We start from the raw sequence: 25,287 nt of genomic DNA, 5'->3' as shown, positions 1-25,287 counted from the left end.
ATGCATCGACTGTTTCACTCAGCCATCTGGGTAACCATTGACAACAATATTGAAATTCCTAAATAAAGCTACATCTATATATATCCTGCAGTTTTGTATTTTGTTTGGATCTTGATAGTTTGTCCTTGATTTATTTTTGGGGAAATGTTCCTAAACTGCATGTTTTATTGAAAGAAAAACAGTATATCTACATACACTTACATTTAGTTGCTTTTCTCAAAAGTTATCAAGGAAATATTGTGTTAGAACCATAGGTTAGAACATCGGTCCCTTACCTTGTTCCCTGTCTTATGAGATAATGAATGAATGTTGATGATTCAATACATGTGTTTTAGGGATTTTCTTAATGGCTATTTGTTTTATTCTTAATGACATTCTGTATACCTGTATCTACAGTTGTGTTGATTTGTTAGTGTAAGCTGCCTTATGCTATTTCAGAAGTTGGAATGATGGAAAAAATTGGCTGTAGTTTGAGGCAAAACTTTAATTGCATCAGGGCCAATCACAATTATGGAGTTTCACATAAATATTAATTTGTGAATAACAAATAACACGTGACTATGATGTTATTGTGGAAATAATAAAGAATATATTAAAGGAACTGCTTGTTTGATAAATGTCAACTTCCTCTACATTCTTCCTCCTCCTACTACCACTACTCCCATACACGCCAACATAACTCTTTTAGCAAGTTTACTGAACTAAGCGTCTGAAGGCCTTACCTCCTGTACTGCTGCCTGGAAACCTCATCTCCACAAAACAGGCAGACGGAAGCCAGCATTGCATTGGCCGACTGACATAGTGCTTGTTCTCTTTGAGTGGACTTTATTAGTACAGTTATCACCTGAAAACACAAGCAAATATTAGTAAGAAGGTCATATTTCTGCAAGAAATGTCCAACTACTAAAAAGGAGTACCGTTTCAAAAGCAAACAACATGGCTGAAGCTGTGGAACTTTTTGTTGAAGCTGCTAGTATTGAAAGAAGTGGGAGGGATATTTTTGTTAAAAGAACAATTGCTGCACATAAAAGATTAAAAACTAAAGTGCAGGGATTGTCCCATTATTCTGGATCACTGGGTCCTCAGTGCACCTAACCCATATTGATAACTCTTAACAATGCTCCTTGAAATATAAATTGATAAAAATTTGATAACATTAAAAATTGATAACATTAATTAATGTTGAAGTTGAGATCTACAAGAAATAAAAAGGGAGGGGAAATAGAAATGGAATACTGTTGTTAAAAAGCACCTTATGTTTAAAAGTCTCCTATTTTTAGGCATATATTATGGGTCTCAGATATATAAAAATAAATAAAAAACATGTATATTATGTGTTTTGCTCAAAATACCAAACAGATCATGCATTTTAGACATCCCTCATATCCCTCTGTTTTAGCCCCGTTAGAAAACTGCAGGTTCGGGTTCTTAGCTTGAAAAACAAAAAAAGAGGAGGGGGAACTAATGCCTGCTCAGAATTACCTGGCAGATTCAGCTCAATGCTGCCGTGATTAAACGCCATGTCATGTTCCAAACTACACAGACCATATTACATCCAAAACAGTCGGGCATTGTTTCTGATAGTGCCGTGGGTCTGCATGTCCGATATTACGTAATATCGGACGCAAATCTGGATCAGCTCCGTTGTACCCCCGTTTTTTCGAGATTCAGTTTTATTTTCGGACACTTTGTGCGTTCCCTGACACACGTACTTATGTATAAAAGACATCAAAAAGTGCATTCTGGGTCCCCTTAAAGTGTTTGCAAACCAAATGTTACTGCATTTTTGTTCAAATAGCAGTATTTTTAAAATGAAATTGCGCCACACTACTTTTGAGTTCATTATTGAATGTTGCGCATATCAATTAGATTAATCGCAGAAAATACTTTTTTTTTTAAATATTGCATTAGTATTAATATAATTACTAATTCTGGTGTCTTTTTATTCTATTTTAAGAAACATTTAGAATATCAGTTTTTCACCACTAGTGTGTGGTTCAAATCCGTAATAAAAATTCTCAGCTACCTCTTGTGTCCTTTCCTTAAGCACAAACTGTGACGGGGCGATGCTGATGACAGAGGGTTCCATAACTGATCGTGTCTGCACATCTGAGAAGGCCACAGCTTTGATGAAAGCTGCTCTGGAGCCAGTGTTCCTCACGCAAATACACACTTTACTGACATGACCGACAGCGATGTCAGTCAATGTTGCCACATAGCCGTCGGCCTGTTTTCTCTGGTCCTCCAGAATGATGTTGCACGTCCCACCGTAGCCCGACAGTGGAATCTGAAGATAGGACACAAAGGAATCTAAATAAAGCCAGTCTTTCAATAGAAATGAAGAAAATATGAAAAAGAAACGAGGCAGGAAAAGACCGTAAAAATGGTCAGGTCTGACAGGGGTCACATGCTCACAGTGAATTTGACCCCTGGCTGTGAAGGCCGGACTCCAGACTGTTTAATCTCCAGTTTGGCCAACATGCAGGCCACTCTGGTGGGAGCAAAGAGCAGGTGGACGGTCACATCTTCTCTGGGACGAATGGACAGCTCTCCGTGTCGGGTCAGGCGCTCTTCAGGACTGAACATACTCTGCAGCTGAAAGAGAAACACGTTTTAATACTGTGTTACAGTGTAGCACATTAGTCACATCATCTTTTAGGGTTGTATAGCCGTTCTGTATGGAAGCAAACAAGAGACAGAAGTATTTTGAATTTTATTAGACACCAAATTTATAGCATTGAAAATAATTACTTGAATTTTTTGCTCCGAAATTACCTATGTGAAATAAAAATGTAAAAATTCAAGTGAAAACATTTGAATGCACAATTTCGGTGTTTAAAATTCGACGTCAAAAATGTCGGTGTATAGAATTCAATGTCCAAAATTGCGATGCAGCATCATCCGGACTACTCAAACAGGATAAGCAATCGAGCCCGAATGCAATCAAACCGACTTCTGGCCTATCAGAGCACGGCTTTGTCAATCATGTGATCAGAACAACCCGGGAGAAAAATGATGGAGAACAGTGGGGCTCGGGTAAGTAGTCAGTTTGTGCTCTTTATTTTACAAGCAGTGAGGGCTCGACAGCATTTGTATCTTACATATTAGCTAAATGAGTGAAGTGGCCTTGTGCCTTGCTGTTAGCAAGCTCCGTAGTTATCATTAATTGAAGTTTATCACAACGTTACCGTGTCCTTTTGTGTGTGTGTGGGGGGGGGGGTGACGGTTTGCAAAGTAACGTTACGATCACTTCGGTTAGATAAGTCAAGTAGACCATGCTACACTATACAAATACTCTCTTACAAAAGCCCTGCATTTAAACATGTTAATGTTACTTTAGTAAAAGTATGCTAGTATAATTAGGAAAGTGTTGTTAAAGTATTTAAAGTAGACACAAGTTATACTATTATATTATATCATTTGTTTTATTGTTATTACCGATGCAAGAGTTGACTTAACTGTTGTAGTTGGAGCTCATTTTGAACAATGAGCTAACTAATGATTACTTTCATAATTGTTTAATGTGCTGACTATTTTCTACATTAATAGATGAAGGTCTGGTTTGTTCAAACTCTCAAAATAGTAGGACATGCTGTCATAATTACCAAGAGTCCGGAGTGACACCTTTACAATGTTAAAGCTGTTAGATAAATGTAGTGATGTAAAAACTAAAATATTCAAGATAGTGTAGTGGAAAAGAGATAATGTTTTAAAAACAGGTTACTAAAACAAAATCTCTTGTTTTGGACTGACAGTAATGATTCAAGAAATGGTAGATCAATAATACACATCAATCTGTGTGCATTTGTTGTGGATGGAACACAACAAATGGTGCTCTTACCTGTGATGCCTCCTCCAAACATTATAACCAGACTGTATCATTCAAACTAAAAGTAACAGTTCTAGCTACTTGACTTTAGACACAATTTATTGAAAGACCAATCTTTATTTTACGGTGCCTCCTTTTGTTTGCATTATTAAACCCTGTCAATCTAAAAAAAACTGAGCAACTCAACAGTTAACTTTATATTTCTTATTGTACAAAGCATCTATTACACTATTTTTTCCCCTCTCATATTCACAGGATGGATGATTAGAGACTTTGGGGGAGACCTCAGCTTTATGAACGTCCTGTCTGTTGGTTTGGCCAGAGAGGGCTGAGGGTCTTTCCCTGCGAGGAGGACCAGGCCTGAGGGAGGAGGACCTACACCAGCTGCACCTACAGAACTTAGCCCATGCTGGGCATAGCTGTTACCACCTGCACAGGCCTAGCCTGTCAATTAACAGATTAACATTTAGTGTAACTTATGTATATTATTTCGTTTTTATTTAAAAGAAAATGGTGATGGTTCATGCTTGATAACTTTTAGTTCACATTTCAATAAATTGTATTTGCACTCCTTTTGTCCGTTATTCTTACTGAAAATGTTAAATTACACATTCACATCTGACTGAAGATTGGCACCATTTATTTGTGACGTTGCAAACTCTGCGGTACAAGGCACAAGTATTGTGAACCTCATAAAGTGAGGCAAATGCATTTGATCAGCTGACTTTTTTCTTGCCAAACTTTATAGGCCTGACAATAATCACACTGTCTCTGAGGTGCAACGTAAAACACAAAACAACAATTATGTTCCTGTTAGACTACAAAACTAGTCAGTGTGCAGGTCTTTGTGTTACAATATAAGTGTCTCTTAGTGAATGTCCTGTGCTGCTCTTAAATCTCATAACATCAGCTTTTCCTTTCCCTCTTGGATGTTCTTCTGGACCCTCGGAGAAAGAGAAAATTGTGAAGCAGTCCTGTCTCTCAGGCGTGTCCTTTCCTAACAGAAATATCAAAAAACATATTATTGTAGAGCAAGTGTGTTATTTGAGATAGGTGTGTTTGTTTGTTCAGGGGCTAAAAATATAATGATTTTTGTATTTGAATGCGTTTTTAAATCCAACAGTGTACTACAAAGATAATCAGATTATGAATAAACTGTTCTAAATTCATCAACATTGAAATAAATGTATTATTAAAATAATATGTAACGGTTATCAAAACTTAAACTGTAGAAGCTTGCTCTGTTCGGTTGTCTCACTGAAAGAATCACTTTTAACATGTTTTTTTTACAGTCAATATGCAGAGACAAAGGGTCGCAGCTCTCACTATGTTCAATAATATTTGCCTTAAATACATTGAAAAGTGAAAGTTGAACAAAAAAGTGATGTTGCTTGGTCAAATGTAAATGTAACCTTTTTCTAAGAAAGTACACTCAACATCACTGATGTGTAGGTGATCTAGTATTTAGTCATGTTTAATGGCATGTACAGTGGGGCAAAAAAGTATTTAGTCAGCCACCAATTGTGCAAGTTCTCCCACTTAAAAATATGAGAGAGGCCTGTAACTTTCATCCTAGGTATACCTCAACTATGAGAGACAAAATGAGAAAAAAAAGAACAAAAAAAAATCCAGAAAATCACATTGTCTGATTTTTAAAGAATTTATTTGCAAATTATGGTGGAAAATAAGTATTTGGTCAATAACAAAAGTTCATCTCAATACTTTGTTATCAGTGGCGGGCCGTGCATTTCACATCTAGGCCTTCAGTGATGTCCGACACAGTCCTACCTGAATTATTGTTTGTGGACAGGTGGTAATGCAAGTCTGTGTTGTTCTCAGCAAGCAAAGAAAGAAGCTCCACGTAGTTTCCTCTGTTTCTGGACTCGGCGCTTTCATCATGTCCGCTAAATGAAAGTTCCTGTTTACCCAAAAACAGGACACAATCAATCAGTCTTTTCAATATTTCCCTATTTTTGTTCACCCTTTCGTTGTGGAGCTCCGTTTCCCGTCGCACTTGTTCGTTGAGCTGTAGATCCACTCGGGTGTCCCCAAAGGTTTTCAAAAGCACCATTGCTTGTAAGTGCCCAGCCGTGCTTTGGTGTCTCGTTGCTGCCTTGGTTAGACAACTCAAGTTTGCAAATCCAGTGTGGCTCCAAACACCAAATCGATCATTTGCAAATAGCAGGCATTCCCAGCAGTACAATTTGCAGTGCCTCTCGGAGGCTGTGAGCCAGGGGTACCGCTCGTAGTTAGTGATTTGAAAGTGGCGGACAAACCCTTTCCCCCGCTGTGATAGGCTCGCTAGTGTCGGGGTTGGCTGTTCTCTTCTCACAATGTCTAGCTTTTCTTGAAAAGTTCGTCTTGAAAATGGCGTTGTAATTATATCTGCGACCAAATCGATCTCTTCTCCTCCTTCAGCCATTGTGGGTTGAAAAAAACAGCTTGTAGAAATCTACACAAATTAGCTCGTTCAAATTCAAGTTCAGTTTGCTAGCTCTACATAACTCTGCCTCTCAATAGTGCGTATCCAATCAAAAGACGTGCACGTGCTGACGTCATCGTACGCCTGCTAGCTGGCCCGTTGTCGCCAACTCAAAATCTGATTGGTTAACGCCACAGTTTTGTTTCCGTTCACTTTAAGCTACAGGCGCCCGCACTGTTGATTCTGAAGGCCTAAGGGCAGATTTCTTGGACCCTGGCAACACATTATGGCTGAAATATGATTGGATAAAAGCTCTAACATAAAGGCCAGCCCTCCAAATCTTGTTCTAAGGCTGGAAGCAGCTCAACCAAGAGGAAAGCTATGAAATGAAAAGAATAGACTATGGGGAATAATTTAATACATATTAGTGGAAAAAATATATCAAAATTAAATTTATATTCTGATGATGTTTAGGCCAGCAGAGAAGGCCTTGCTGGCCCTGACGGCCCACCACTGTTTGTTATATACCCTTTGTTGGCAATGACAGAGGTCAAACGTTTTCTGTAAGTCTTCACAAGGTTTTCACACACTGTTGCTGGTATTTTGGCCCATTCCTCCATGCAGATCTCTTCTAGAGCAGTGATGTTTTGGGGCTGTCGCTGGGCAACACAGACTTTCAACTCCCTCCAAAGATTTTCTATGGGGTTGAGATCTGGAGACTGGCTAGGCCACTCCAGGACCTTGAAATGGTTCTTACGAAGCCACTCCTTCGTTGCCAAGGCGGTGTGTTTGGGATCATTGTCATGCTGAAAGACCCAGCCACGTTTCATCTTCAATGCCCTTGCTGATGGAAGGAGGTTGTCACTCAAAATCTCACGATACATGGCCCCATTCATTCTTTCCTTTACACGGATCAGTCGTCCTGGTCCCTTTGCAGAAAAACAGCCCCAAAGCATGATGTTTCCACCCCCATGTTTCACAGTAGGTGTTCTTTGGATGCAACTCAGCATTCTTTCTTCTCCAAACACGTCTAGTTGAGTTTTTACCAAAAAGTTCTATTTTGGTTTCATCTGACTATATGACATTCTCCCAATCCTCTTCTGGATCATCTAAATGCTCTCTAGCAAACTTCAGACGGGCCTGGACATGTACTGGCTTAAGCAGGGGGACACGTCTGGCACTGCAGGATTTGAGTCCCTGGCGGCGTAGTGTGTGACTGATGGTAGCCTTTGTTACTTTGGTCCCAGCTCTCTGCAGGTCATTGACAGGTCCCCCCCCGTGTGGTTCTGGGATTTTTGCTCACCGTTCTTGTGATCATTTTGACCCCACGGGGTGAGATCTTGTGTGGAGCCCCAGATCGAGGGAGATTATCAGTGGTCTTGTATGTCTTCCATTTTCTAATAATTGCTCCCACAGTTGATTTCTTCACACCAAGCTGCTTACCTATTGCAGATTCAGTCTTCCCAGCCTGGTGCAGGTCTACAATTTTGTTTCTGGTGTCCTTTGACAGCTCTTTGGTCTTGGCCATAGTGGAGTTTGGAGTGTGACTGTTTGAGGTTGTGGACAGGTGTCTTTCATACTGATAACGAGTTCAAACAGGTACCATTAATACAGTTAACGAGTGGAGGACAGAGGAGGGTCTTAAAGAAGAAGTTACAGGTCTGTGAGAGCCAGAAATCTTGTTTGTTTGTAGGTGACCAAATACTTATTTTACCGAGGAATTTACCAATTAATTCATTAAAAAATCCTACAATGTGATTTCCTGGATTCTTTCCCCCCATTCTGTCTCTCATAGTTAAAGTGTACCTAGGATGACAATTACAGGCCTCTCTCATCTTTCTAAGTGGGAGAACTTGCACAATTGGTGGCTGACTAAATACTTTTTTGCCCCACTGTATATCAGTGTATTAGAGTCATTACTTTATGCATTCTTTGCAAAGTATGAAAAAGGTGTACCTTGGAATCTGTGCTGAAGTTACCTGCTGTTAGGAGTCCAGATCTGTCTCTCCTCCTCTGGTCCAGCCTGGCTGGATCACCTTAAGGAGACTTTGAACAAACAGATGTAAAGTTACATGCGTGGGTTACAGACTTCTTTACATGCAAACAACCTTTTATCTTCTTTTAAAAACAGGTCATAATCTTATTGTTATACTTAAGAAATTGCTGGATATCACAGTCCTTATACTTTATCAGTTTGATTGAGTATTATTGTGTAGGTACTTTTTATTTTACTGTTACTTTGGATGAGTTTTTCATGAGTCAGTCAAATTAATTTGTTTTCATATGCCATATTCATATGTATCACACGGGTAAGACACAAACCTATTTAACAAATGCAATGGATAAGCTTAATTCTCACTGAAGTCACGGATAACGTAATATCTAATATTTAAACAAATCATTTCCTTGTCACTAAAGCATTGACTACGCTATTCATCATCCTTAAAATGCAGGAATTAAGTTACATGTTCCGTTCTACAGCCACGATAAGGCTGTTTCTCAAGTGTGATGATAATACAATTAAAAGAGGCATTGGTAATAATATTAAAAACAACAATGTTTGGGTCGTTCGTCGGATAGGCGGTTAACTGCAATAACTAACTCCAGTTCAACAAACCATATTATAATATCTAAGGGAGCGTTATTTCTGGACCATCTTGAAATGTGACGTTCATATTTTAAAGATACACACATTTTATTGTGAGGTTGATTTAATATACACCAAGCCTCTCTTCAACAATACGTTGACGTTAGCTAGTCTATTTTATGCTATAGTAGAGCATAGCGAATTGAAATGAACCTTAATGCATAGTAACCTAAATAGCAAACTAACTATCTAACGTACAAGGATGACCTTATTTTACCAACCTCGCACAGAAGCCTTTTGGTATACAGTAGCATCCCACTTAATGTTTTATACTTCTCTATTACGTTTAACTTGGATGCTACACATAGCATTGTTAGCACAGATGGAGCTACCGATTGCTCAAATGCTAACCCAACTCTAAACATTCATTAACGTTAGCTAAATAAAAACACCAGTAACATAACATAAAGTACGCAGGGTTGACTTACCGAAGAAACTGCATTCATGGACGGTCTGTTTTAACCGCAGATAAATCCTATATTTGCATGACGAATAGTCCCCCAGGAACCAACACAACAAACACGGCCGAGTTCAAGTAGTGTTCTCCTGGTGAGCTGAGCCCCTGTAGCGTCACGGAGCCAATGGAGCTAACGGAGCTAGCAGTGAGACAGAGGAGCTAGGAGCAGCAGTTCCGTTGTCATGAAGGGGGGAATCTAACTATATACAGAATATGTTTTTGTGGATCCAGGCTAGAAACATGTTCATTTTCTGATGTTAAGTTGGACATTTTAACATAGGGTCTACGGGAATTGCTCCCATCTGCATCCATCGCCTACAGTTTGCAGCATTGGGCTTCACCGCACTCTGTCCCGGAATTCGCCGCTTGGCTCTGATAGGCCAGAAGTCGGTTTGATTGCATTCGGGCTCGATTGCTTATCCTGTCTGAGTAGCCCGGATGATGTTGCATCGCAATTTTGGACATCGAATTTTAAACACCGACATTTTTTAACGTCGAATTTTAAACACCGAAATTGCGCATTAGAATTTTTTTCACTTGAATTTTTGGGATCTGAATTTGACTATTCAAATTTTTTTTAACTTGAATTGTTACATTTTTATTTCACATAGGTAAATTCGGAGCAAAAAAATTCAGATACATGATTTTCAAAGTAATTATTTTCAATGCTATAAATTTGGTGTCTGATCAAATTCAAATACTTCTGTCTCTTGTTTGCTTCCATAGTTCTGTTTTATATAAACAACTATGGCACTATGACAGGATGTGCAAACACAAAAACAGGATGTGAGAAAGATAAAAGAGAATAGAGATGTCATGTTTTCCAATTTGCAAATATTACAATCTACCTGAAAACAATCCTGGTCTTGACCACGGATAAGCAACCGTAGCTGCTGTGTGGCGTCGGTCGAATTGTTCCTTAGAACCAGCTTCTGTTGCCTGGAAAGCAATGGCAGATAAGTAATGTAATAACAATTTGTGTCCAGCAGTCCCATGTCAAACTAAATGTCTTTGACAAACTTTGATTTGATATTGAGTGATTATATTTTTGTCCTGACTCCAGACCTAATAAGACAGCTGAGCTAAACCTGGGTCCAAGAGAAAGAATGCATGCATTCATTGTGTTTGGGAATTTTAGCTCCTTACTGCTGTCAGTACTTTACCTCCATTCAATGAGAAATTGTCCATTATGTTGCAATAGCTTCTGAGAAATAACACTCCCTATAGACTTCTGTCCCTTCTTATGAACACCATTACACAAGATTGAATTGAAAAACATAGACGACTGGACTTCAGGTTTTTTATGGATTACTTTTCAATGAATAATTGATACCTATAAGTGTTTTATTTAGTAACAAAAACAAATTATGAAATTAATGGAAAGGTTACTTACACAGCTCGTCCCAGAGTGACTCCTCCCCAGGCTACAAACTGTTTATTAGAGAGAATTGGTGGAACATCATTGGCCACAGCGGGAACAACGACATCAGCAGAGGGACTGGGAGCTTTCCCTGAGTCCTCTGGGACAACTTCGCCTTTCAGGGTTACCTCATACTGAGGACCTGATGGCAGCACCAAGATGGTGAGAAGGCTGCAACAAAACAAGCACCACCAAGTCAATCCAAATGGGTTGTAAAGATGGCCACTGAAGATGTGACATGTTTGGGATATACAAGGAAATAACCCAAGACTCTTGCTTATGAACTGTTCATCTAAGCATATCAAGTCCCCCTAATATAAAGAGATAAGAGATGTCAAATGCATTATGTTGTACTTTGTATCCAATGTACAGAACCCATAGCTGTCCATGTGAACTACTGCAAAAGCAATTTATGTTTGTATACCTTTCTTGATATTTCCTGCTGCCCTGTGCTTTGAAGGAGACCACGATGCCTTGCTCCTCTCCCATCCTCAGGGACAGTTCATCAGGTGTCACAGAAAAAATGTCCTCAGCATCACTGCACTATAGAAGGAATATAAGTGAGAGGGCAAATGTTTGAATGAGGCACGATAATGATGGGAGGCAACAAGGAGGAAGAGATGGAGAATAAAAGTAGCTAAATAGCAATGAATCCCTACTGTATGTTTCACAGTCTGAGCACAAAATGTCACAGAGGCTTACCCAAACGCCAGATCGGATTGGAAAAGTAAAGGTCAGAATTACCTTGAGTTTCAGCTGCACGTCAATGTTTCCAGCATTCTTTAATGGCAGCGTCTGTTGACTAGATTTACCCAGTGGAACAGACAGACTGACAGTCTAGACAAAAGAAGCACAAAAAGTATTTTACGGCCATCTCTAGAGGCCAAGAAAAGCTGAACAAAGAACTAAACATGATGATGATGAACATGATACAAAAGTTAAAACAAACTAAATTGCTTGTATTCATTATTGATCTAGTCATTTCATTTCCCAATGTCTTTTGACATCATATGAAACACAACCAACCCTTTTAAATGCAGTTTTTGAAATATCAGACCCATCACGTTAAAACAAAGAAAAAAAACAGCAACATTTCAAAGTTTTAAGTGAGTGAGTGCACATGCACATGAGTGCTCATGTGTACTTGTACAGATGTCAAACTAATTCTCCATCTGCTTGCTGCGGTTTAAACATTTGGATGATACTCATTTTACAATTGCAAGATATGGCTCTATGGCGAAGACTATCTCACAGTTAAGTTTAACTAAATAACCTATTTTAAAGTTGCGTAAGCTACAGGCTTACTGCTTTTAAACAGAAATATTAAGAAACTGATTACACTTATTGTCCAAATTGGTAAGTATATTCCATGCATTTTCTTTTTTGAGACTACTTTTTTCATTATCTTTAAAATATACCTTGTTCGGGTAAAAGTGGTTTCCAGTTCAATTAAATTGGCTAATACAATTCAAGCTGGTGTATCTCATTAATCAGAGACACAAACGTAAATAACAATGTGTTTGAACTGTAGTGGTGGGCAGAGATACACTGTCAGTCGACAAAAAAAACATAGCAGTTTTACTACCTGCAGGTCTTTAGGAGCATGGACCCTTGCAGTTCCACATTTGGCCTTGAGGGGAACACTCCTGATCACATGACTAGGACCAGGAGAATCCACTTCAATGTCCACACGACCATTGTACTCATCAGCAGGACCAAGCTCTCCTGACAAGCACAGCCACACACAGATAAGGTTAACAGAAAATATTTGGTCTGTAAGTACATTTAAAATGGTTTGTGTATGTATGTTTCAGCTGATAGTCTTTAGTGTCATAGAACTCCAGGTGTACAATAATGAGAAATGCAAGGATGGATATTGGACCAAGTCATTGTTTTGTAAGTCACAAGTAAGTCTCAAGTCTTTGCACCAAAGTCCAGAGTCAAGTCCCGATGGGCAAGTCCAAAACTTTGAAAAAAAAGTCTTAAACGAGTCATTATGTGCTTTTTTAATATCTAAAACGTACACAAATGAGTGCTTTTACACAATGTATTAATTTCTCAAACAAGTTGCCCCTGAACTAAAAAAATAAAGAGTACCATAACACTAATACAAACAAAAACAATCAGTAAATGCATAGTTGTTCATTATTGAATTGCAGATCAAACTGCTCTTTATTCGTCATATTAATAATTTACTAATCAATTTTCTCTCTGCTGGTAAAGTAATGTGTTTTTTTCTATTCCCTGTGAAGCCTAACACATCAAATAATAGTCAGAACATTCTACATTTTTTAATTTAAATTGAGGTGTTTATTGAACCTTTTAACAAAATACAACAAAATATTTGGTAATTATTTACGTACAGTGGGGCAAGAAAGTATTTAGTCAGCCACCAATTGTGCAAGTTCTCCCACTTAAAAATATGAGGCCTGTAACTTTCATCCTAGGTATACCTCAACTATGAGAGACAAAATGAGAAAGAATAAAAATAAATAAATAAATAAAAAATAAAAAATAAAAAAAATCCAGAAGATCACATTGTCTGATTTTTAAAGAATTTATTTGCAAATTATGGTGGAAAATAAGTATTTGGTCAATAACAAAAGTTCATCTCAATACTTTGTTATATACCCTTTGTTGGCAATGACAGAGGTCAAACGTTTTCTGTAAGTCTTCACAAGGTTTTCACACACTGTTGCTGGTATTTTTGGCCCATTCCTCCATGCAGATCTCTTCTAGAGCAGTGATGTTTTGGGGCTGTCGCTGGGCAACACAGACTTTCAACTCCCTCCAAAGATTTTCTATGGGGTTGAGATCTGGAGACTGGCTAGGCCACTCCAGGAACTTGAAACGCTTCTTACGAAGCCACTCCTTCGTTGCCCGGGCGGTGTGTTTGGGATCATTGTCATGCTGAAAGACCCAGCCACATTTTCATCTTCAATGCCCTTGCTGAGTTGTCACTCAAAATCTCACGATACATGGCCCCATTCATTCTTTCCTTTACACGGATCAGTCGTCCTGGTCCCTTTGCAGAAAAACAGCCCCAAAGCATGATGTTTCCACCCCCATGTTTCACAGTAGGTATGGTGTTCTTTGGATGCAACTCAGCATTCTTTCTTCTCCAAACACGTCTAGTTGAGTTTTTACCAAAAAGTTCTATTTTGGTTTCATCTGACTATATGACATTCTCCCAATCCTCTTCTGGATCATCTAAATGCTCTCTAGCAAACTTCAGACGGGCCTGGACATGTACTGGCTTAAGCAGGGGGACACGTCTGGCACTGCAGGATTTGAGTCCCTGGCGGCGTAGTGTGTTACTGATGGTAGCCTTTGTTACTTTGGTCCCAGCTCTCTGCAGGTCATTGACTAGGTCCCCCCCGTGTGGTTCTGGAATTTTTGCTCACCGTTCTTGTGATAATTTTGACCAATTTTATCAGTGGTCTTGTATGTCTTCCATTTTCTAATAATTGCTCCCACAGTTGATTTCTTCACACCAAGCTGCTTACCTATTGCAGATTCAGTCTTCCCAGCCTGGTGCAGGTCTACAATTTTGTTTCTGGTGTCCTTTGACAGCTCTTTGGTCTTGGCCATAGTGGAGTTTGGAGTGTGACTGTTTGAGGTTGTGGACAGGTGTCTTTTATACTGATAACGAGTTCAAACAGGTGCCATTAATACAGTTAACAAGTGGAGGACAGAGGAGGCTCTTAAAGAAGTTACAGGTCTGTGAGAGCCAGAAATCATGTTTGTTTGTAGGTGACCAAATACTTATTTTACCGAGGAATTTACCAATTCATTCATTAAAAATCCTACAATGTGATTTCCTGGATTCTTTCCCCCCATTCTATCTCTAATAGTTGAAGTGTCCCTAGGATGACAATTACAGGCCTCTCTCATATTTTTAAGTGGGAGAACTTGCACAATTGGTGGCTGACTAAATACTTTTTTGCCCCACTGTATATGATTTTGTTTTTGTATCATATTTGATACGTCAGGCCTTTATGGCAATGTATTGCACAACCCGAACCAACAGGCTGCGACAAAGAAGGGAGATGTGTGCCACAACGTAAGGGGTATTGCGGGGGAACTGCGCTCCTTGATCTTTTGGGGGTTCCAGCTACACTGGCCCAGGTGCCACCCGTGTGGCTGATTAGACGACAGCCCCGCTCACCTCCAGGAACCTGCTAAGACAAACACAAGCAGGCACCCTGGAGTGGGTGGGGCCGTCCAACATTTCAACTGATTTTGTTCCATTTTTTTTTTTTAACAGGAGCCCTTTTACAAGCTCTATTTTGCCTTCTGTAGAGGTTCCATGCATTGATAACTGCCACTGTGACAGTGTGCCACCAAATGTACATGTACCATCTCCGGGATTTTAAGCTGAATTTGTAGAGTGCAGACAGCATATCAAGGAGGTCAACACCTCCCATGAACTTGTTGTATGCTTCAACAATGGCTGGTCTGGGAAGCATAATGTGTGTCTTGGTTTTTCAATCCCACCTTTTCACACTTCCAGTTGGTTCGATGCCAACATAAGAGGAGAGTAGGTTCACAGCTTTGTTGTCAAACCATCTAACGATGATGATGTTTTCCTGGTTTACTCTGAAGTCCATTGACCCTCTTCCCTTTTTCTTGAGCTCTTTTTCATCCATCATGTTGCAGTCTTTGACCCTGTTCATTCGGACAGGGCCTATGTAGTGGATTCCTCTCTCTTTCAGGTGGTTGACCAGTAGAACTGATGTGAAATACTTGTGATTTCTTCCTGCTGGAAGGGTTGATGTCATTTTCAGGACAACATCTCCAGTAACACCAACATCAGATCTCTCCTTGTCTGGATTTTCTGGACCTTGACAAACATCAAAGTCATAAAGGTAGCCACTTTGTCCAGCACGTCCCCACATCTTGAACCCCCATTTGTGAGGCTTTGCTGGCATATAAACACGAAGATGAGACTTTTCCGTTGAACGGCACCATCATTTCATCAACGGCATGACATTCTTCAGGAGGTATGCATAGGAATTGTATTAGCAGATAACTTTTATTCTCCGATTTTTACATAAAAATGGAATTATGGAATATCAATAATATTTTCAAAGTGACAGACACATTGGATTAACTTTCAGCTGCTTTTTAATCGTTTTCAATCAACGTTTGATCAGTATAACAGCTAAGGTGAGACGATGTTCCGTTTTTGCTCCGTAATGCTACGTGTTGTGATGTCTATGTTCGAAAAAACACCCCGCAGCCAGGGCCGCCTTAATGCACGGGCTGACCTGGGCTGAAGCCCAGGGGCCTACGGAGATTGGGGGCCTATCATGAGCCAATAAAAAATAAAAATAAAAAATTCAAATATATATATTTTTTTTCCGGGTGTTTTTTAAACATTTTAAATAAACAAAGTCTTGGCTTTCAGAATATGAAACTTTTATTTCCAAAATCACACGATAAATATATTTTTGAAGCTTGTAAAGGGAAGATGACAGCTCTCACTCGCCACCCTGCTCTTCCGTAGCGCCGCCCCTCCCTCCGGCTGAAATTATGAATGTAAGGTGTATAGTAGTCATAGATAACACGGCAGGGTCCGTTACAGTTTGTTTTCATCTGATTTCAAATAAACAAAGTCTTGGCTTTCAGAATATTAAACTTGTCTCGGCAAATTCAGATGATAAATACAACTTTGAAGCTTGTAACGGCATAATTACAAGCGGAGAACGGAGTAACTTGACATTACAGCAGGCACAACAACAGCCGGTGTTTCTCGTGAGTGTTTTCCCGGGAAACAAACACAATACACACACAAACGCAAAATTACACAAACACACACACACGTATATACACACACACTCGTGAGCTTCCCCCAGACCAGTAATCCAAACGAAAATATCTTCCCTCCGTACTATTTTGATCATTTGCTCCGCTAATCAATCAGATCGATGGATTCCAGAGATGACTCCGTAAAAGTCAGTGGGCACCACTTAACAGCCAATCAGAATGAGAATATGTTTCACATGTGACTTATTCAAATTGCGAGTGATTGAGTGACAGATGAAGGTTGTTTAGGAGAAAATGTCGGAGAAGAAAAAGTTTGAGAGTGGCTCTCGGAAAAGAAAATTGTTGAGGGAAAAGGAATTTCGAGACAAGCAGCTATTACAAAACATGCCGAAGCTTACAGGTTATTTTAAACCTGTAGGCCAGGATGAGGAGGAAGGACAGATGAGTTCTGTACCGAGCGGCAGCGGTGCCGGCCGCGGGGCCTCGGAGCCAAGTAGGCCGTCTGGTTCTGATAGCGATGGAGTAGCGGGAGAGGAAAAACAGACAGGAGGGACATTATCTGTTGGTGGAGATGGAGAGGACGACGAGGACTTGCTACGTAGAGGGGAGTAGGGCTGCACGATTTTGGGGAAAAAAAAAAAAAAAAAAAAAAAAATCTAATTGCGATTTTTCTGACAAATATTGCGATTTGCGATATTTGTTTTTAAGCGACCCAACGGAAGTTTATTGTAAAATGCGGCCATAACTCCGGCTAGGAAGGTCGTATCAACGTACTCCCGTCTCTAGCACCCCCCGCAGCCCGAGCTACGAGTGAAAGAACTAAACTTACATGAAACTTCCGTTGGGTTGCTTCAAAGTCAAGCTTCAGTTTCACTCTGTAATAGAAACACGTGATGGAGCATTACTAACCTGACTCAGATGGTTCACCAAACCATCTAAAGCTCCATTGGAAGCCATTTGGAAAGGGCAGGCACTTTCAAAAACACTTGGCAGGTGATTGGATCAATCTGTCTATCACCTTCTATCATGGGCCACTTCTGATTGATTACCAATGGCTGGTACATGTGGAGCACAGCACTTCTGATTGGTGTGGATGACTGACACACAAGAAGAAAAAAATATATTGTAAGAAAAAAGAAAGAAATCGCAGGCTTTGCGATTTGATAATCGCATCATTTAAAATCGCGATTTCGATTTAAAATCGATTAATCGTTCAGCCCTAGAGGAGAGCCAACGGCAACCGGACAAATACATGAGGGAGGCCCGATACGTCACTAATCTCGAGGAGAGGACCAGGCGCGCGTAGAGCAGAGTGGAGAAGTGCGATCACAGAGCCTGCCGAGGCTATAAATGACTTTGATTTGTTGTTTAAATAGGGGGCCTACAAAACCCATCAGCCCCAGGGCCTGATGGCAGGTTAAGGCGGGCTTGCCCGCAGCCCCTGACTGAGGGGGCTCTCGGCTTAACAGGTTAATTAAATAATCTAAACCGTGTTTTTGGCATTGTGGTAAGCATAATGCAGATTGCATCATGAAATGTACTACAACGACACATATTTTCCAACGTCACATATTTTCCGGAGAAATGTACTCAAAAACCTGCTGTATACTATTTGATACATACATTTTCAACACGATTTCTCTATGAAATAAGCTACAAAATATAAACTGATTATAAGTTGCTTCAATACAGTAAATATTCATAGTGAAATATCAGTAACAATATAAAAGTAATTCTTACCGTAATTTATTCAATATTGGCAAAGATGACGTTTCCAAAAGCGTCTGAACCGTTACATGACGGTAGCCATTTTGGATTTGGTCATTAAAAGCGATCTACAGCCGGCAGTGCCCGAATGATCCACCAGAGGGCAGAAGACATGTATCACATTGCATACAACAGGTCTTTTAGGAACGTACTAGTCATTTGGATGAAGTAGAGGTCTCAGACAGTGTTGACAACTTGGCGATTTTCTCGTTAAATTTGGCGGCTTTCCAAACCCTCCAGCTACTTATTTGTGTCAAAAGCGACTAACGACTAATCTAACGATTTATAATGGTGTTATTAGGGACTTTTCTAGTGTTTGGAGACTCACGTAAGTTAACGAGCCGCGGGTGCTGCCGTGAGCCCCGCCTCCCTCCCATAGTACTCACAGGCGCTCAGACTGACAGTTGCCTGGCCGCAGCAGAGCAGAGAGGAGACAACCACACTCCCCCGCGTCGAGACTGCAAATGAATTGCGCATGCGCCAACTGCCAAGCCGTCCTGGTTTTGAGCGGGATTTAAATGTAAATGTTTCTTCACTCACTTTCACACTATAATAAATAACTGCCTTTGCTTTGCTTGACTCACACAGCCTCAGTCACTCAATCACCTCGTCCACTGTGTGTGTGCCTCTCTGTGACAAGCTAAACATCATGGCACAGTCTAAATTGTATTCTCAAAAATACAGAAAGGAGTGGGAATCAAACCCTGAGTATAAAGGATGGTTGAAGCCATTTATTGGAGATGATACACGGGCATACTGCCTTTATTGTAAGGGGGATTTCTATGCCAAACTGTCATGTTAAAACCCCAAAACATACTCAAAAGGCAAAGACATTTCTGATCTACTGTAGTCTGGATTTACCTCCGGTGGTTTCAAGTTTTGATCCTTGAAGGGTTGGGAACGTGTTTTGTACTCCCCTCTACCATGCTCTCTCCTACAGCCGCCATTACATGATATGCAAATCAGGCGATGACGTCATTTAGCGACTTCTGGCGACTTTCCGGTAGCCAATAGCTACTTTCCTTACTATGGAGTTGGCAACACTGGTCTCAGAAACTCATGTATCAAATATGATACACTTGGCATTATAGGGTTGGAGGGAACAGTAAGGTTGGGCTACTGTGACGGTTTGATTCAGAATTAGTTTAGTTTATAAGATCCCTGATGTTAAGTTGACCAGAATGTTTATTTCCACTGTGTACAACATGTTATAAGGGACCCACAATCCATTTATTTGTAAGGGATGATGTGCAGCGAGGTGGTCATTACTTACTACGTTAAGTAGGTATAAAGAATAATACTTTATTGGTCAGATCAAGTCTGAAATTTGACTTGCATCACAGCAGCTCCATAGCCGCGTTCACACCGCAGTACTTTTCCCATCTTAGTACCGATATAGTTCCGAAATGTCGCGTTCACACCAAAAAGAGCCGGAACAAAAATTAGTTCATCAGAACCTTTTTTACCCCCTTTTCCTTCCCTGCTAGAAAGCAGGTACTTTCATGGGAGAAAAAGGTTCCTGTCTGATTGGCTGGGCGGAATGCAAACCACGCCCCGTAAAACTCCCAAAAAGTTTTGTGAAGCCGCCATTTTATTATCCTCGCATTAGCATTAGCATTCGCCCAGCGCACAAACGCAGAGAGACTAACTTATGGCAACACAAAATAAAACATGGGAGCGGTGGAGATGAGGAGGTGTCGGCGTTCTGGCGATTTACTCGGAAGGCTTCAGTAGAAGCTGCTGGGAGTCCCAGCAGCTTCTACTGAAGCCTTCAGAGTAAATCAGTCCCCAACTCCGGGGGACTTCCGGCCTGGGACCTTGGGTGTAGTGTTGCCAACTCCATAGTAAGGAAAGTAGCTATTGGCTGTCCGAAAAGTCACCAGAAGACCCTAAATGACGTCATCGCCTAATTTGCATATCATGTAATGGCGGTAAAAAAAAACGTTTCACCCCCTTCAAGGATCAAAACTTAAAACCACCAGAGTAAATCCAGACGACAGTAGATCAGAAATGTCTCTATTAGACAAAGTAGAAATAGTTTTAAGTAGAAATCCCCCTTACAATAAAGGCAGTATGCCCGTGTGTCATCTCCAATAAATGGCTTCAACCATCCTTTAAACTCAGGGTTTGATTCCCACTCCTTTCTGTACTTTTGTAAATACAGTTTAGACTGGGACATGATGACCTACCTACGTGAATGTTTAGCTTGTCACAGAGAGGCACACACACAGTGGACGAGGTGATTAAGTGACTGAGGCTGTGTGAGTCAAAGCAAAGCAAAGGCAGTTATTTATTATAGTGTGACAGTGAAGAAACATTTACAATTTACATTTAAATCCCTCTCAAAACCAGGATGGCTTGGCGCATGCGCAATTCATTTACAGTCTCGACGCGGGAGGGTGTGGCCGTCTCCTCTCTGCTCTGACTGCAGCTGAGCTGCTGCGGGAAGCAACTAGCGCCTGTGAGTACTATGGGAGGGCAGAGGGGCTCACGGCAGCACCCGCGGCTCGTTAACTGCTGAACAATACGTGAGTCTCCAAACACCAGAAAAGACCCTAATAACAGCATTACAAGTCGTTAGATTAGTCGTTAGTCACTTTTGACAAAAATAAGTAGCCGGAGGGTTTGGAAAGCCGCCAAATTTAACGACAAAATCGCCAAGTTGGCAACACTGTTTGGGTGGCAGTATACTCCGTGAAGTTGTTTGCGGCCTGCCAGTAAACCCAAAGCAGAAGAAGGAGTGACGTCAGCGGCTTCATTTGCCTAATCCTTCCCCAGGAACTTATTCCGGTGCGAACGCGATCTGTCGGCTTTACGAATCCTGCACTCAGCTTTGCTTTCTCAAATAGCATTGAAATGCAGCCAGAAGCTTCTTTTTCTGTTTTCGCTCATTTCTTGACTTTTTCCCCTACGTGCTTACATTTGAATCCGTCTCCCCTTCTTTCTGACTCTCTGTGCAGCTGGCCTCTACCACTATACTTGCTATCTTTGGAGCGTCTGCCCCCCCCTCCCTTCTTTCACATAATGGTATGATCCTAGTGCGTCCTCGCATATGATTGGCCGCATAGTGTGCCCAGCCAAATAAAGTCCCGCCTCTGCCTGCATGGATTTTCAGCAAAGCTGAGTAGGAGCGGCTGAAGCTTGCGATCGACGCGTTGAGACCCCTGCATTAAAGTATCAAGTCTAATCAAGTCGCGAATAATTGGTGTTCAAGTCCAAGTCGAGTTGCAAGTATTTTGTGATATTGTCAAGTCGAGTCAAAAGTCATACAATTTGTGACCTCTGGCAGTTACTATAATAAAGTGTCAAGTATCTAATCCAAATAGATTACCTGAAGTAACTGTGTACTTCTGAGGAGCCTTAAAGTGAACCCAGACCATAAAGCCCTGTGGATTCTGAAAAAAGAGAACAAAAGTGCAATTTGTCATGTTACTGATGAAGCAAATTCTACTGCTTACTATATAGAGAATTAGAACTGTGAAACTATGTTACCCATATCTCTACCCGTCTTATCACAGCAATAACACTTTTAATTTTGGTGGATACCACAATTGCCTGAGCATGCTTTAGTTAAAACACAAAAGAAAAACTGGCAGAATGAATCAATAATAAAATAAGAGACCAAGAAGCTGAATGAGGTTATAAGGATTATGGCAATTCTAACCTGTTCGTAGCTGGCATGCATCACATGATTCATCACCGAGGGAGAGGACACTCCGGCCATGTGTCCAGCCTGCTGTGTCGCCTCAGATGTGTTGGTAACAGGGTGCCTGGAAAAGGTGAAGCACCTCCAGGCTGTAGCGTTCTGGGTAAAAGAGATGTGAAAAATGAACCACTCAGATATTGTTTATCATGCTCACTGCTGTGTTTTTTCACTTTTGCATTGCAAAGAAAAGCAAGTGTTGGTAATGAGAACATTTCTAAATGGTACTATTTACTCACTGCACTGATGACCAGACGGATGGGCACTGTAGCATGAGTCATGTTGAGCAGTTTGAGAGGAAGGGATCTGGCACTGCCTCCTGAAAGGTCTCCAAAATCCAGACAGCCTGATTCATTTAATTCAACCTGGGAATCAAACTCAATTTAAGAACCTTTCTTGCAATTGATAAGCAACATATTCGATTTAAATAAAAGTGTGATTAGCATTGAATCTCTACAATATTAAAACACAATGTTGAATGAATCTCTGAAGAGTGTGATCTTTGCACTGGGGCCCTTACCTCTAGCGCAGGATTCTCTGCTATAGCAACCAGAACAACTCTTTTAGCAAAGATGTTGGCCCTGGCTGCAACCTCTGTCTCGGCAGATGCAGGCCAGGAGCAAACACTAAAGACACACTGGTAGACACCAGCCTGTGGAGGGATAAACAACAACTTCTGCTCCTCTGTACTCTTGGGGGCAATGATGGTCTTGTTTTTCACTATAAGCCACTGGAACGGGAGGCTATCCACCTGTAGGGTTGGCAACAAAGACAGAAGTAAGAATTTGAGCATTGTTGTCAGTAGGGGTGAACCTGAATATGAACTATTAAGCGATTTAAGGAACCAGGTTAACTGTTAATCTTACAGTCAATCATACAATACAGCTTTATTTATAAAGCACTTTAAAACCTCCATACCAAAGTGCTGTACTGTCAAATAAACAAAACATACAACAAAGTAACACAGCTCAGCTCACACACACACCATAAAACAAGCACAAGAAAAAACAATAGACAATTTAAAAGCAACAATCTACAAGATGTCAATACACTAAGGAGAAGAGCTGGGAATTCAGAAGCGATTTATAAACAGACAGTGTGGAGGCCTGTCTGATGTGCAGGGGCAGATCATTCCAAAGTGTTGGAGCTGCTACAGAGAAAGACCCCCTCTGAGCTTAGACCTGGTTCTGAGCACATTCAGGAGACTCAAATAATTTTGCAAGTTATTACAAGCTGACGATACAATTTTTATGATATTTGTTGCATTATGCTCTTTGCCACTGTATAGCATCAAGCCAACTCTGCTCACCTTCTCTCCATCAATGGCCAAGCTGGTGACAGTAATTGCTACTTGCTGCCATCTCTCCGAGGGGTTGAAGAGACTCAGGGAGGTTTGTGAAGCGATGCCTACACAGCAGGTGTGAGGGAACCGCAGTTCTTCTGGCACCACCACTTGTCCTGAGGATGACAGTGGAACAGGGAGAGCTGATACAGGGAAATGCTGCCACTCCATGGAGAACAAGTTGGAAGTGGTGTCTTATTGTAGAAGGAGACGATCTTGCAGCAATTAAAAATTCAGAGTGAAAATGCTTGATACAATTTTCTAAAACAAAACAAATAATTGTCGTCCTGTATTTAACAAAACAGTTTTCCACAAACTGTATATGACTTATTATGGTATTACAAGATAAAAGATTAAGAAGAAAATCATTTCAAGAGTGTACACAATATAATAAAATAGGTAAAGGAAGTGAAGTCCATGGCTACCTCTCAGATCCTCAAGACCACCAGTCCCAATTGGCTCTACACCATATTGACTGAAGGGTTTTCCCATCATTCCCGCATCCTGCTGGCCATGATGGGGTCTATTGAGGTGATGTGTTCCAGCAGAGCCAGGAATCCCCAGAGGAACTGATGTGGGATGGACGTGTCTCCCTGTTAGTTCAGTGTTGGGTATGCCTAGTGAAAAAAATGGAAGTGAGAGAACTAATTTATCTCATTGTATTATATATTATTGGGGCTTTAACCATCATGTTGCATCATTATTAACTTTGTAGTGGTTTTGGTATATCTCATTCACGAAAGCAGAGACAAAAGACATGCCTGTAGAGGACACACTGAAGAGACCATGTCCTGTTGCTCCCATATGATAGGCACTAGGATGTAATGGAACTTCAGGTCCCAAATACTGCCGAGTCGGCTGTGAGTTGAAAAGTGAGCGTCCAGCGAGAAGGGACTGTATATCTCCTTGGTGGGGAGGGTCAATCAAGCCAGCACACTGGGGATTAAAGCTGGGGATGGGTACATAGTGAAGTCCCCCTGATGTGTATGATGGCATTCCAAGGCCACCCGCATACACTGACGATGCCATTGAGCTAGCAGCTCCCCACTGAGAGCTTGGAGGTGCACTGCTGTTAGTTTGCTGAATGTTCAGATTACTGCAATAGCCTGAGTCCACTTTAGTGAGCTGTCTTACATTGGACTCAGAGATGTGCTTGTGGTTCCCGTAACCTGCTGAGAGATCCCCAGGTCTGTCTCCGGGGAAGTGGTAGTTACATTCACTCTGGCTGCGAATGCATCTCAGACCAGATGCACTACGTGAGGGCTCTGGGCTTTTACTCTGCTGTGCTGGTAGTGGGTCCAGACTTTTAGAATGCTGTGGTCGCACCTGGTCCAGGCTTTTAGGCAAGCCAAGAATATCTTGGGCAGACTGTTCATCTTGATCCAGAGGTGGAGTTGGACTGAACCTGATGATGGTGGAGCTCAGTGCCATGGTACAGTTATTCTGTGGACAGAATAACAACTCAAGATAATTTATACGACACTTGTGAGTAATACATACACAGAAAAATTAAATATACATATCATTTTTAATATAAGGTTATCTGTGCATTTATCCAATCCAAATATTAAAAGCAGTGGGAAGCTATTATACAGCGCCAGGAAGCAGTGTTGGGGTCCCAGTGCCTAGATCAAGGGCACCTCTGCAGTGCCCCGAAAGCAAACCGGCACCTGTTTTTTTTTTTTTTTTAAATGTGTCTCGTAGGACCTGAAGTTTACCTTGTAAAACAGCACGTAAGTACAGACCATTTTGCTTTGTGTAACATGAGGGGAGCTTTTAGTATGGTTTCATCTAAGGTTATTCTTGCATTAATTAGTGCGAATGCTATTTACAGCATTCCACTATAGCTCTTTGAATCTTTATTCCCCTTATTTCAGCCAATACTTTGGCTCTCCATAACTTCAGCTTACTTTCAGCTACAGAAACCATTC

General features: G+C 40.8%; 1 protein-coding gene across 6 annotated transcripts in view; it reads right to left on the bottom strand.

The window, feature by feature from the left end:
* cep192 (centrosomal protein 192) overlaps positions 1–25,287 on the bottom strand; it is a 60,146-nt gene that overhangs the window by 21,202 nt on the left and 13,657 nt on the right. For all 6 annotated transcript variants that reach the window (XR_004568895.1, XM_034215882.1, XM_034215876.1 and 3 more), the window contains 15 exons: positions 24,118–24,799; positions 23,782–23,973; positions 23,324–23,472; positions 22,535–22,765; positions 22,254–22,379; positions 21,976–22,116; positions 21,643–21,706; positions 12,361–12,500; positions 11,520–11,612; positions 11,200–11,318; positions 10,749–10,946; positions 10,204–10,294; positions 2,416–2,595; positions 2,027–2,287; positions 723–844 (listed from right to left, as the gene is read on the bottom strand). Coding sequence is in view for 5 of the 6 variants with exons in the window: in XM_034215882.1 (XP_034071773.1) it covers positions 723–844; positions 2,027–2,287; positions 2,416–2,595; positions 10,204–10,294; positions 10,749–10,946; positions 11,200–11,318; positions 11,520–11,612; positions 12,361–12,500; positions 21,643–21,706; positions 21,976–22,116; positions 22,254–22,379; positions 22,535–22,765; positions 23,324–23,472; positions 23,782–23,973; positions 24,118–24,799 (2,789 nt within the window). In the remaining variant the exon portion in view is untranslated. The remainder of the gene's footprint in view (positions 1–722; positions 845–2,026; positions 2,288–2,415; positions 2,596–10,203; positions 10,295–10,748; positions 10,947–11,199; positions 11,319–11,519; positions 11,613–12,360; positions 12,501–21,642; positions 21,707–21,975; positions 22,117–22,253; positions 22,380–22,534; positions 22,766–23,323; positions 23,473–23,781; positions 23,974–24,117; positions 24,800–25,287) is intronic.

This window comes from Gymnodraco acuticeps, unplaced genomic scaffold (genome assembly GCF_902827175.1).
Source record: "Gymnodraco acuticeps unplaced genomic scaffold, fGymAcu1.1, whole genome shotgun sequence".
Taxonomy (NCBI): Eukaryota; Metazoa; Chordata; class Actinopteri; order Perciformes; family Bathydraconidae; genus Gymnodraco; species Gymnodraco acuticeps.
Note: the sequence above shows the minus strand (reverse complement) of the source record. Positions and strands in the feature narration are given on the sequence as shown.